We start from the raw sequence: 13,286 nt of genomic DNA, 5'->3' as shown, positions 1-13,286 counted from the left end.
GTGTGGGAGGTGCCGTCAGACAGTTATGAAACAATCAATTTGGTTTTCATTTAGTTTTCTTTTTCACTTCCACTTGCCCCTGATTCATGTGGGGATCAAACCTGTGTAAAAGAAAACAGTCACTCCTGATTCCTAATTTAACAAACAGCTTGCATAATCCTGCATGTTTTGTCTTTATCCTGTTCACAGCTGAGCCAAAAATCACTTATCTGATATCATAGTACAACTTAATCAATGACACGTGGAGGGGAGGTTTGGGTGGGTTCTTTTTACATTTACAAAAAATTTTTTTATCTAAGCTCCACATGTTTAAAGCACAAGGTGATGTGCTGACATCCAAACCCAAAAAAGTAATGAAAGCAGGGCTGCAAAAAGTGTGCTTCAGCTGATCACAGAGCATGCCGTTTGCTGTGAATAGCTGTTGAATTGACAAGTGGAACAAGATTATGTCTAATACTGAAATTGCACTGAAATATGTCTACCTTGTAAAAGACTTGCTGCAAAAGGAAGCTTCATATAGAATTTAAAGAGAGGATAAAAGTTGAAGACGCTCCTCTGATTCCAGGATCCAGGAAGTCAGACCCAGGCCATCCTCCCTTCAAAAAGATTAAAAGAAAATCAGAATGAAAAGAAAATGCGCAACCACTCTTATTTCCAGATCAACTACCTGAAAAGGTCATTTATTTGTCCACTTTTAATCGCTTTATTTATTCACACTGACAGGGCGTTGAGGGTCCAAGGGGACCACCGGGGAGCAGAGGCCCACCAGGAGAGGGTTTTCCTGGATCCAAGGTTTGTCCGTGCATAATGCTGATGATCATGACAAACACTATGCAGCTGTCATGCCACAAAAGAGCATTCATTAGTCCATGTAAAGTAGGCGAGGCCACACTTACCGATGTATTAAATGCTTGGGTGGTTATCACGTGAACCCCGGTGGCTGCTGAGATAGATATTAAATTACTGGACAGTCCGGCCAAGCTAGCACTTAGCAATGAGTCATGATAGCTTTTGATTGTTATATTTCCTCTCCTGCCCTGTTTAGTTCCCCACCATGCACAATTTAATGCAATAAAAAGTTACTCTGTGATGAAACCAATGCTTTGCTAAGTCACAACTGGGATATTAGACTCACACAGCTACTGTATGATTGTATCATTAGATGGAAAGATTTGGCTAATGGTAGCGGTGCAGCAAACTGACAACCCTCTTACTGCTTCATTTACTCTCCCCACTGCTTTTGTAACATTTGAACAGATTAATTTTGCATTATTGAGCACGTCAGTCATATTACATTTTCTTAATCTATTGGAGCTAATTGTTTTGGAACTAAATCTCACCGTTATATGCGCTTGAATGATCAGACCCATAGCTGGCACAGGCATCCCATTAGGATTAATCATCTTGTTAAATGATACGTGCACTTTTAGGAATAATTTCTTAGGATTTTTCCGTTTGCTGAACATTGTGAAAAAAATAAATAACTCTGTTTGCACAGGGAGATCAAGGGCTGCCAGGTGAGATTGGTGCCCCAGGAGAAAGAGGAGCTGGTGACCCCGGATCAAAGGTGCGTCAAAGTTTTTTTTTTTTTTATAAAAACCCACGACAGCAGCAGTCATCCAAATCAAAGTCGGTGACAAAGTTGTCTGTGTGCAGGGTGAGCCAGGATCACCGGGAATCTCCGGTTTGCCGGGGTTACCGGGGGAGGACGGAGCCCCAGGACAGAAGGTAGTTTTGGAGGTTGTTTTCGCAATATCACACCTCTATAATTAATCAAAAGCAAGTTCAACGTGTGCATGTGTGTGTTTGTGGCTTCAGGGTGAACCAGGACCTGTCGGCCTCAGGGGGACAGAGGGGGCACCTGGAATTGGTACACAGGGTGAAAAGGTACAAAAGCAACACTCTCACTTTTTGACATCTCGTGTAAAAGGTTTTTGTTGACCTTTATGTACAATAAGATAACAAGAGAAAAGGGAGCACATCTGACAGACGAGTGACTGTCTGTTACGGGGCTTTTTTTCAGGGGGACCAAGGACAAAGGGGAATAAGAGGCTTGGCAGGTCCACCTGGTATTGCTGGACCCTCGGGACCAAAGGTGAGGAGTCATTAGGACGTCATTAGCTAAGACTGTATAAAGTCATATGAAAAGTAAAACGAGCAATACCCTCTTTCAGTTCTAGGGTTTTATGTATTGGGACATAATAAAACATCTGCTGATCTTTATCAGGTCTTAAATTTCACAACACATGACACTGTGTCATTGGTTTTTAAGATAAATTCTAGCTTTTACTGTTTATTAAGTATTAAGAGGGTAAGTAGCAGCTGACATGCACTGCTAATCAAATGCATTTGATTAACATATCATCAGCATCAGTGAGCACCTTTATAAAGGCAGAGGTTTTCGCAGTTTGCTGGTCTGGAGCATTCAGTTGTGTGTTAGCAAAATGCCAAGGAGGAAAGACATCAGCAATGATGTCCCAGCAAGTTCATACTCATGTCAGACAGTGTAATGCTCAGAGAAACTGCAATAATCCCAAAACCAGTGTCTCAGACTCTACGTGGTAAGCATGTCAGCACAAACTCCTCATTCCAACTGTAAAGCACGGTGGTGGAGGGCTGATGATTAGGGCTTGTTTTGCAGCCACAGGACCTGGGCACCTTAAAGTAAATGAGTCCACCATGAACTCCTCAGTATGCCAAAGTATTCAAGAGTCAAATGTGAGGCCTAAACCCTAAAGCTCGGATGAAACTGAGTCATCAACAGGGCAATGATCCTAAACACAGCAGCAAATCTACAACAAAAGGCCTTAAAAAAGAAATGGTCCAGCAACAAACCAGACCAAGTCCAGACCTCAACCTCATTGAAATGCTGTGATGCTTAAATAAAAAATGCAAACCTCAATGAACTGAAGCAGCGTTGTAAAGAAGAGATGTGAGTGAGTGATGACGTCAGTCAGAAAACAATTACTTTAAGTTGATGCAGCAAAAGGCATTTCTAAAAGCAGAGGATTCATGGGATGAGCTTAACTTTTCCTGCACTGCTTCTCCATTTTGGCTTAGTCTCTGTTCATGAATAACGATACGCTGTCGGTAAAACTTTCAGATTAAAAGGTCTACTTTAATTTTTGCACCACTGCATAGAACATAATTTTTCTTAGGGTGAGCAAATGGTGAGCAAAAGGTCCACTGTGATTGGAAGATTTTAACCTTTTAGCATGTCTTTATATCTTGAATTAGGGAGAACCAGGATCACAAGGAAGGCCGGGCTCTCCTGGTCTGCCAGGACGCTTCATCACTGGACCCAAGGTAACGGATCTCAAAAGTCTTAAAACGCTGGAATCTGACATTTTCTTCAAATTTCCAAGTTTCTTTTTCACTTCAAATGTTATACGAGTTACTTTCAAGGGACCCTTTGATCAGTGTTACATTCAGAAGACCAACGCAAAAACCTATTTCCTTACTTTTATCCAGCTCGTGTTATGTTTTACTGATGTTTTGTTCATTATGAACTAAACTTTTAATTGAATTGAATTCTTACCACACTAACCTGGTGGCTGCAGGAGCAACAGGGAGGGTAAGGGATGTGATTAGAGTGATAAGGATCATATTTTCACACATAAACAACACAGAATCAGGTGTGGGCCTGTACCAAATTGCCAGTTATCACATGCATTTGACAAAAGGAGGTTGTCTGCTTGAAATGTGTTCTTATTGGCTCCGGAGTGGCTCCTGAATAGAGCACACAGGGGGCAGAACATGATGTGACAAGAACACTGTGGAAAGCTCAGTTTTTTGTTCACAGCATTGCAAAGATAGCAGGACGATGAGCCTACTTATGACTGTTTGCTTTGATATGCATTCTTTGGATATTAAAGGTTCATTCTATGAAAACATATTCTAGGGTGATCCTGGCCCAAGCGGCCCTGCTGGTCCGATCGGGGAGACTGGCTATGGAATTCCTGGTCCGAAGGTAACAGGAAAGCTTTACTGCAATAAATGACTTAAACTATGACTTCACCATTGAGACTTGAAATCAGATTTCCATTGAACAAGTGCATGCATGTTATCACAGCTGAACAGTGTTTGGAAAGTCAATTATCAGCTAATTCTAATGAGAGGCAGATTGCACAGCACACATGTGCACTTTCATCATAAAAATCATTTCTCTACATCTAAAAGAGCACAGAGGTTGTCAGAAATTGGGACGTTCAGCACAATTAAACATCCTGTTTTGTTCACATCCCACATATGCTCGATTGGACTGAGATCTGGAAAATCTGGTGTCTGACATCAAATAAAAAGTTAAAAATAAAGGACACCGTGTTTTGTAGATTTAATTTCTCCCCTGTTTTAAACGGTACTTAGACATTCAGAAGCACACAACAGAGCAGAAAGCATCATTTACATGCACTGACGTCCACATTTCACTTCACTTTGCTTTGAAGGTCTATAAATCTCATTGTACCTTCTTCACAAAAGAATTATGGACTTTAACGCATATGTCTGTGTTAGGGGGATCGAGGTGAACAAGGCCCTGCAGGTCCATTCGGTCCCAAAGGAGACGGCTATCCCGGACCCATGGTGAGGAAATGATTTAGACTGAAAAGTGCTCATCTGTCCACTCATAAATCTATAAATCACTGCCATCCATCATGACTTTAAAATTAGTCTTCTATATTCTGGTCTTAAGTTTCAGCCATCTATCTATGAGAGCGACATTTATTACCTAAAGTTACAGAGACTGACCTGTTTTCATCTGCTGTGTAGGATTTCTGTAGCTAAGACCAGGGCAGACACAAAGGAAAGATCTTCCATTCAGGCTTGTAGGGGTAGATTTAGAAACATCCATAGGAATAGTTCGGCATTCTAAAAAACATGTGGAAACATGCAGTATTTCACTTCCTTGCACAGGGTTAGATCAGACAATACCATTTTCACTGCAGTACACTAAGTATGAAGGACATGGAGAGTTTAGCTTTGCATAAAGACTTGAAATGAGGGGGGGAGCACTTTGCATTCACTTTGTCTTTTTCAAAACAAAACAAAGCTAAAGGACCAACAGTTGCACTAAGACAACCAAGAGTAGCCCACAGATCAGACAGCTTCACACACTCTTTGGACTGCACCCAAATGGCAGCAAATCGCAATAACATGTTGGCCTGCCAAGCCAATACAGAGAGACTGCAGATTTATGATCAGGGCATTGGGATCTCTTATTAACACATTACATCAATCCGCCATAATATTATAACCACAACCTAATGTTGGATAGCCCCCCCATAACAGCCCTGTCCTGTTGAAGCATGGACTCAACTAGACCTCTAAAGTTATGCTCTGGTATCTGGAATATGGAATCAGTAGCAGATCTTTTAAGTCTTAGTTCCAAGATGGGGCCTCTGTAGATTGATACAGATACGTCAGGTGCACAACTAGACCGATTTGATGGAGAATTTTGAAGCCAAGTCAACATCTCAAACTTGTTCCGTTCCTCAAACCCTTCTTGAAGCCTTTTTGCAATGTGTCAGAGTGCATTATCTCACTAAAAGAGACCACTGCCATCAGGAAATACCATTTCCATGAACATGATTCATCAGACCTGGTAACCGTTTGTAGTCCAGCTCTTAAACTCACACGCCCATTATCGGATCTTTCAGCCGAGGGTCAGCATGAGCACCCTGACGAGAACTGGGAAACAAACTGTAGTGGACTTTGTGTTCTGGTACTACATACAATAGCTCTTCTGTTGAAGCAGACAACACCAGCGAGCCATCGCCTTTCCCCACAAACATGTTGGCCCTTGCCAAAACTTATACTTGCCCTTTTATCTGATTCCAACTGCTCTTTTTCACTTCCTGCTGAATGTATCCAACCCACTGCCAGGTGACACTGTCTGGCTGATCACTATATATCTATAAATAATAAAAAAAAAGAATAAAAAAGTCTGTGCTGGTTGCCAAATAAAATGTTATTCCACAGTACATCTGGGGGTGAATTTTACTTTTGTGCTCCTTGTTGTTTAGGGCCCTCCAGGTCTGCCTGGGCTTCCAGGAGAAACAGGCCCGGAAGGAGTTGGTATCCAGGGTCCAAAGGTGAGAATTTAAATCATTAAGATAAAAGTTTGAAGCATATTGGTGACAAAGTCAGTCATTTTACATCAGGAATGGACACTTCCTGGTCTTGGTGTTGCATTCAGCTGTTTTGTTGACAGAATTCTTTGGCTCGCTCTTATCATCATCCTGTGAGCAGCTTCCCGCGTAATTGCTCACATGACTTCCATAGAATCTCGTAAACAGAAATAGTTGGTTTTCCTGATGTTGATGGAAAAGGAATCCCTCTTTACTCTTTAAAGTGGTGCCTACATATAATGTTTATTTACATTGAGATCATCATGGGAAAAACATTTTTTCACATATGCTTTCATCATAAATAGCAAACCACATTGTTACATTGTTCTATGGATGAAGTAAAAACATCTTTACATGCTATAATTGCTCCCCCAGCTCTTCTTACATGTGCCGCCTGTTTAATTTCAGTGGGAGTCATATGTGGGCTTTGACATGCCATGAAATAAATCTCGTTTTTTTAAACAATCCTTTGTGTATTTGCTTGTATGCAGAGCATCATTATACTGTTGAGGTCTGGATATGGTTCAGCTTTAATGTCCAACAGATGGCCTCACACTGTTTTCCACCACTGAGTTGATGTATTTGAAGACGTGATACTTTATTTTTCATGTGACTGATCTTCTTTGATTTACTCAAAATATAAAAAAAAAACCAAGAAAAAAAAAAAACTGTCAATTTCAGTGATGATTTCTTTGGGCGTATCACAGTACAGTCAAATAGGAAAGTTAGACGAACGCTTTCCATGAACTCACACATTTTACTCAGTTTCATGTGTTTTTTTTACAGAATACATTCAAATTCAAAAGGGAGGAATTATAACGCTGTATGATCAAACTTTGAAATGAGGAAATTGTGTCATCGGACTGTCATATGCTCCATTAAAACAGAATAATGCTAAATACATTTTGTTCAAAGTGGTTTCAAATGAATCACAACTGTGTGTGAAATGCTAGTCCACAATAATCACACTCATGTCTCTGAGCTCTCCTATTTTATTTTTTATTTTAAGTTTCTTTAGTAGCAGATCTGGGTTTCTTTGTACTCAAAATATATTAACATTTTTGAAGAAAATGTCTCCTTTGTACAAGTTATGCATTTGCTCACATATTGTCAGTCTGTTTACACAATCTGCCACCAACAAACTAACATTACACTGAATCAGTGGTGTTTGGAGAAGTGGGCACACTCACCCTCTGTTATTAATAGCAACATTCAAAGGGAATTTGCCATATTTGTTGATCCAATGATTGGCGAGTAGGAATTTGCACATTGTCACCTGTCTATTGCTGCTTCAGTATGAAACCACAGGCCTAAACCTCATGCCTAAACCTGACCAGCCAATACAATTAAACTAAATTCACTTGGAGTACAGTAACTTCTGTGCACACCAGGACTTAGATGGGGGAGTACTCCTTTACAGCATCTTCACTGTGTTTCCATCTTTTCAGGGGGATATTGGATTCCGCGGGTTGCCAGGTTTACCAGGACCTCCAGGCGAAGGCCTCCAAGGACCACTGGTAAATTTAAAACATTTCATTTACTTATTCTTTCATTAACTGACTATTCTTTTTAGTCATCCATAAAAACACAAAGTTAGCACTCTAAAAGGGCTCAAGGGTAACATTTGAAGGTGTTTACTTGTGCAGAGAGCCTTCTTTAATTTAGTTTGACAAACAACCAGATGTTTGTAATTGAGTCATATTCTCTGATGAATAAAAGATGAAAAAAATAAATTACTGCTTCATCTCATGTGCAAACACGCCCATGATGTAGGGGGTTATATCCAAAGGCTGTCAGTTCATTTGCTCAGGGTATTTTTTATGATTTCCCTCAGCATTCTAGTACACGAGCGCAAAGTGTGAATCTCCACAGACATATGTGTGTGATGAGAAACACTTGGCCTAACAGGCCTTGAAGGAAAAACACCCAGCACCCCATATGTCCTCACAGATCATAGGCAGATTCCCTACGGGCTTCAGACGAGCGTGTCTGCAGGTCAGAGCACTTCCACCGTCATGCAGCAGTACACGAGATTTAATTTGGGACATAAGTGAACCCATCAAATGGAAAAAGATGAGAACACACATATTGCCGATTGATGTCAGGCCTTGTCCATGCTGAGAGAATGCTGATGACAGATAAAACCTTAGAAAATGCTGATTTTTTCCTTTTGTATTCATTATAGATCTGATTAAAGTCAAATTCACAATTACACTTTTGGGAGACATAGCTGCATTGCTTGGATCCACTTTAATTCAGTCCACGTTTACACTTCAGCATGCCTTTTCCCAGTATTATTCATACATTTTGCATAATAGGACCATATTCTTGCATGGTGAAGTCAACTCACACATGGAATCTATTACATTGAACCATTAATAGAGAGTTATTCAGTCTCTGAATGTGATTCAGTAGATTAGTTTCTTTTGTTGAGTGAGCTGACTCTGAAGACAAGACTTGTGCTGGAATGGGAACAAATGCAGGAATGAAGAGTCCCAAAGTTTGTTCCCAGCTGTGGAACAATTTAAATTTTTCTGTTTTATGAGTTCGTGATTAAACATGATTAAAGTCCCAAATGGTTGACTCTGTCAGCGATGGCTTTGGATGGTTTAGGGTGATATGGAGCAGTAGATGGTCTAATGAGGCAATTTCAAGTCATGAAATGCCGATTTTTCCTAATCTGCTATGAGTGTAATTATTAAACCAGCACCAAGTCTATGGCTCTAAGAACAAAACTAAAGTTCCAATATCCTCTCAACACAGCAGCAAACATCTGTTATATAGCGGTGGGATAGTGATCTCAATAGAGTCTTCTTTCTTAGTTTTTCCTTCTGATGAACTCCTTTTTTTGAAAACCGTCCCAGGTACTCTCTGCCAGAGTACTTCAGACTCCATTTTTCAGTTAAAGTTCCTCTCTGCTAAAAAACAAGTTTTTTAACCTTTCTATAAGGTGTGCAATCTCATTCTTTCATTTACGACCCAAATCTCATGACAATAGGGCGCGGTTTGGACTCGTCAATATCTCCAGTTAGGGTCAGGAGTCCTCCACCCAGGCCAAATATAACCTGGGACAAGTCCTACTTTCCCTTTCTGAGCTGTTGAGCGGTTTGCCAGAGCTTCCTTCAGACCAACCAAAAGTCTTTCTCATGGAGACTCTGAACATGGCCCATTCAGATCCCATGTCCCCAACCTCCCCCAGAACATGTGAAAAACTCTCCACGATGTGTGTGTTGATGATCTCACTGACAGATTCCCAGTTCACCTTCACTACTCGTTCAGGTCTGTCTGGCAGTCTCCTGGCCTCCAACTCAGGACCAGGTGGTTATTATTTGACAGCTTTGTCCCTCTCTTCTCCTGAGAAACCAAAAGGTACAACCACAGGTCCGATGATACAACTACAAAATCAATCATCAAGCTTTGACCTAAGGTGGCCTGGTCCCAAGTACACTGATGGACCAACTCATGCCTGAATATGGTGTTTGTTTTGGATAATCCACGACTAGTACAGAGGTCCAACAGCAAAACATAATTTGGATTTATGTAAGGGAGGCCGTTCCTCCCAATCATGCCCCACCAGCCCACTCACTTCTTTCATAGGGGTGGCGTTTTTTCCACACGTGATCCTGGGTTTATTGTCTCAAGGTTAAGTTGACATACTGCTGGTGATAGTCCACATGGGCACTGAAGTCTCCCAGGAGAACAATCCACAGATCCCCAGAAACACCATTCAGGGACTCCAAAAGCCCAGGTAGTCTGTACTGCTTTTCTGTGCATACATGCAAACAAAGGTCAGACCGTTCCCTCCCTCCTGCAACCCTCGGCTGCAAGGAGGATACCCTCACATTATACTCCAACACTAAGCTGCTCAGGGGGCTAGTGAGTGTCCTCACAGCTGCCTGTCACCCAGAGCTTGATTGTACTCCCTGCAGGTGGTGAGCCAATGCGGAGCCCGCTGCACAAATAAAGTTTTTTCTTTTTTTTTTTTTTCATTATAGGGGAACCCTGGGCGACCTGGTCCTCCTGGGCCAACAGGGCCACAAGGACAAGGAATTCAGGGGCCAAAGGTAAGCCAAGATTTACTGTCCTTAATAGAAATTAATGTGTCAATAAATGCTTAATGAGAGGTTTGTTTTAGGGGGGTGTTCACATTTAACTCAGTCATTCCACCCTATCATTTTAAAAATGTTTGAACTTAAACTTGAATGTTTGCTTTCAGGGTGAACAGGGGGGCCAGGGTGTGTCAGGGCCAAGAGGGCCGCCTGGAGAGGGCTTTCCTGGACCTAAAGTCAGTGACCATGTTATCTTGTACTTTTTAAGGTGGGTTTTTTGGAGCATAAGCGATCTTCTAATCAATGCTGTTTTGCTTTGTGATGTGCGACAGGGTGACCGAGGTTCATCAGGGGAGAGGGGGCTGAAGGGAATCAAAGGAGACTTCGGAGACCCCGGAAACCCAGGGCAACCCGTGAGCGACATTAAACATGCTTTTATGTCTATTGGTTTTTGTCTTATTTAGTGAAGGTCGGGGACGGAACCTCTGAGGTAGTCTGAGGAGTTCATCACAGTTACCTCATTTAAGCTAACAGCTGTCTCAAAACAAAATGAAACTGACACGTTTAGAATAACCCTTGGGCCTCCATTTAATTTTTTTGTATTCTCATCTTAGGGTCGAGCGGGTGTCAAAGGTGAAGCAGGCCTAACCGTGAGTCTCACCTTTCTATTTCATTTTCATTAGTTTTTTATTCTCATGTTCATCCAAATGCTCAAATTCTGTTGGTGTATCCATTTCAGAGAGAGGACATCATTCGAATGATCAAAGAGATCTGCGGTAGAGTATCTTATGACCTTTGCAAAAATTCATTTTACTCCTCAGCATTATGCTAACAGCACAAATGCAATAATCAAGGATTTTGTTTCTGTCTTATCTCTGATTTCACTGACTGAACCTCTTTGAGGTGACATGTCTGCCATGATCTCATATACAGATGTGATGTGATTCCAGGATGTGGGATCAAGTGCAAAGAGAGGCCTATGGAACTGGTGTTTGTCATTGACAGCTCAGAGAGCGTGGGCCCAGATAACTTTAAGATCATCAAGGATTTTGTGACCGCTCTAGTGGACCGAGTCACAGTCGGACGCAACGCCACGAGGGTTGGCCTGGTCTTGTACAGCGGGGAGGTGAAGCTGATTTTCAACTTGGCCCGCTACACTACCAAAGAGGACATCAAGCAGGCCATCAGGAACCTCCTATACTTGGGAGAGGGCACCTACACTGGCACAGCCATCCGTAAAGCCACACAAGAGGCCTTCTCCAATTCACGCCAGGGAGTCAGCAAAGTAGCAATCGTGATTACTGACGGGCAGACCGACAAACGAGAGTCAGTGAAGCTGGATATAGCGGTACGGGAAGCGCATTCCGCCAATATTGAGATGTTTGCCTTGGGGATTGTGAACACATCAGACCCAACACAAGCCGATTTTCTGAGAGAGCTGTATCTGATCGCTTCTGACCCAGACAGCGAGCACATGTTCCCTATTAATGACTTCAACACTCTGCCAAGTAAGAGAACTTTCTGCCTAGTTACCATGTGTGTTTCAATGAGAATTATGTGTTTTCGTTGTCATGTTGTTTTCACTTGTAAGAGACACCTTCAATAGCAGGAAGTACTACAAAGGTCATTGTGGCAAGTTGATATTTCAGGTGCACTCAGTGCCCCTGGAAAACTGTACCGTATCAGACGGAACATCACGTCAGAAGTATCAAGAGAGTAGTGTACCAAGCTAGGAGTGGTTGATGAGCACTTAACATACTGCTAGTGGATGAAAGCAGCTGATAACATTACTTTTCTGTATCTTTAGGCTTACTAAAAAGTCAGAGCTATTCTCATTCATTAGCAGAACTGACATGGAAGGTACACAATCACTGATAAGGATCTGGCAAAGAACAAAGTAAAACCAAAGAGCATATATGCTGAGACAGATGATCATGTCAGAGATTGCAGATTAGTAAATGAGAAAGGGAGAACAGGTGGTGACATGACCACGCTGGAAAAAAAAGAAAAAAATGAGGACATGATAGTTTAACGTTTAAATGACAGGTCCAAATTCGAAAAACTGCAAAAACAAAACTTGAGACAAGAAAAATGCAACAGAATGTGAAATCAAAAAGCCAAAGACCAATAGGAGCTGCAGCCAAAAAAATTTAATTAGCATTTTCCCTCATTTATTATTAGCACAGACACTGTGAAAAAACAGCTGGCTGCTGCAGCTAATTATCCCAGGGAAAGGTTTGGGCAGCGCTTACATTTATTCATTTTGTTGTGCTATCTGTTAGATTCCTCTGGAAGCTCATCATAAGCCAAATGAACTCCCTGCTGCTGTGCAGGCCTGCCTACACAGCAGCAATTCTTATTTTTCCCAAAGCCGTTTTCACACGTGAACAACTGAGATTTACAGGAGAACGTCCGTAGAATTTCACCTGCTGGTATCACAGAGATATTAAAAGGGGGCTGGATGGAAAACCACAGATGGCAACGACAAAAACTTGTATAGCACATTTTCAGTCTGACCTAGGTTCTACAAAGCTCTTTACAATGTGTTTTCAAATCACCCACATGCACAATACACACTTTAGGAGCAGTCTGCTGATATGTAGCATTTGATATATCACCCAAAAAAGTTTTAGTTTGCTTTGAAATGCAATGTGCTTGAGGCCACGTTTACAAAACTCTTACAGTTTGTGTCATGAGTAACCTTTCGAGACAACACCGTAAATAAAGACCTATCTCTCTGTGCCTTTGTGTCTCAGCTCTGGAATCCAAATTGGTCAGCCAGTTCTGCCAGGACGAGAATGGAGCCTTGATATATAACAGAGTAACTAACGGTTACAACGGCTATGGAAACAATGGCAACAATGGCAACAGGGTTGGATCTGGGAGCTATGCCACTGGTGGTTATGGGTACAGGCCTATAACTCAGCAGGAAAAGCTGAATGGTCAACGGACTGAATTTAACTCGGGTGGCGGCACCAACAGCCGTGGAAGTCGGGTAGAAACCACCCAGCAAGGCAGTGAGACCAGCAGAACACAGGTATGGAACACAAGTACGAGTACGCATGTACATTTCACAAAACTAATCCTGAACACTGTTTGCTGATTTTTGTCC

At 41.8% G+C, this 13,286-nt stretch overlaps 1 protein-coding gene across 1 annotated transcript in view; it reads left to right on the top strand.

Annotated features, from left to right (window-relative positions):
* Positions 1–13,286, top strand: part of LOC140305834 (uncharacterized) — a 38,475-nt gene that overhangs the window by 22,290 nt on the left and 2,899 nt on the right. Inside the window, exons 17-33 of the mRNA XM_072384880.1 lie at positions 724–792; positions 1,499–1,567; positions 1,657–1,728; positions 1,819–1,887; positions 2,024–2,095; positions 3,238–3,306; positions 3,902–3,970; positions 4,513–4,581; positions 6,021–6,089; positions 7,574–7,642; positions 10,121–10,189; positions 10,342–10,410; positions 10,507–10,587; positions 10,789–10,824; positions 10,914–10,950; positions 11,125–11,682; positions 12,931–13,211. Coding sequence (XP_072240981.1) covers positions 724–792; positions 1,499–1,567; positions 1,657–1,728; positions 1,819–1,887; positions 2,024–2,095; positions 3,238–3,306; positions 3,902–3,970; positions 4,513–4,581; positions 6,021–6,089; positions 7,574–7,642; positions 10,121–10,189; positions 10,342–10,410; positions 10,507–10,587; positions 10,789–10,824; positions 10,914–10,950; positions 11,125–11,682; positions 12,931–13,211 — 1,827 coding nt within the window. The remainder of the gene's footprint in view (positions 1–723; positions 793–1,498; positions 1,568–1,656; positions 1,729–1,818; positions 1,888–2,023; positions 2,096–3,237; positions 3,307–3,901; positions 3,971–4,512; positions 4,582–6,020; positions 6,090–7,573; positions 7,643–10,120; positions 10,190–10,341; positions 10,411–10,506; positions 10,588–10,788; positions 10,825–10,913; positions 10,951–11,124; positions 11,683–12,930; positions 13,212–13,286) is intronic.

Source organism: Leuresthes tenuis, unplaced genomic scaffold, assembly GCF_036924035.1.
Source record: "Leuresthes tenuis unplaced genomic scaffold, fLeuTen1.0.hap1 SCAF_1, whole genome shotgun sequence".
NCBI classification, from domain to species: Eukaryota; Metazoa; Chordata; class Actinopteri; order Atheriniformes; family Atherinopsidae; genus Leuresthes; species Leuresthes tenuis.
The sequence above is the reverse complement of the archived record's forward strand: the minus strand, read 5'-3'. Positions and strand labels throughout refer to the sequence as shown.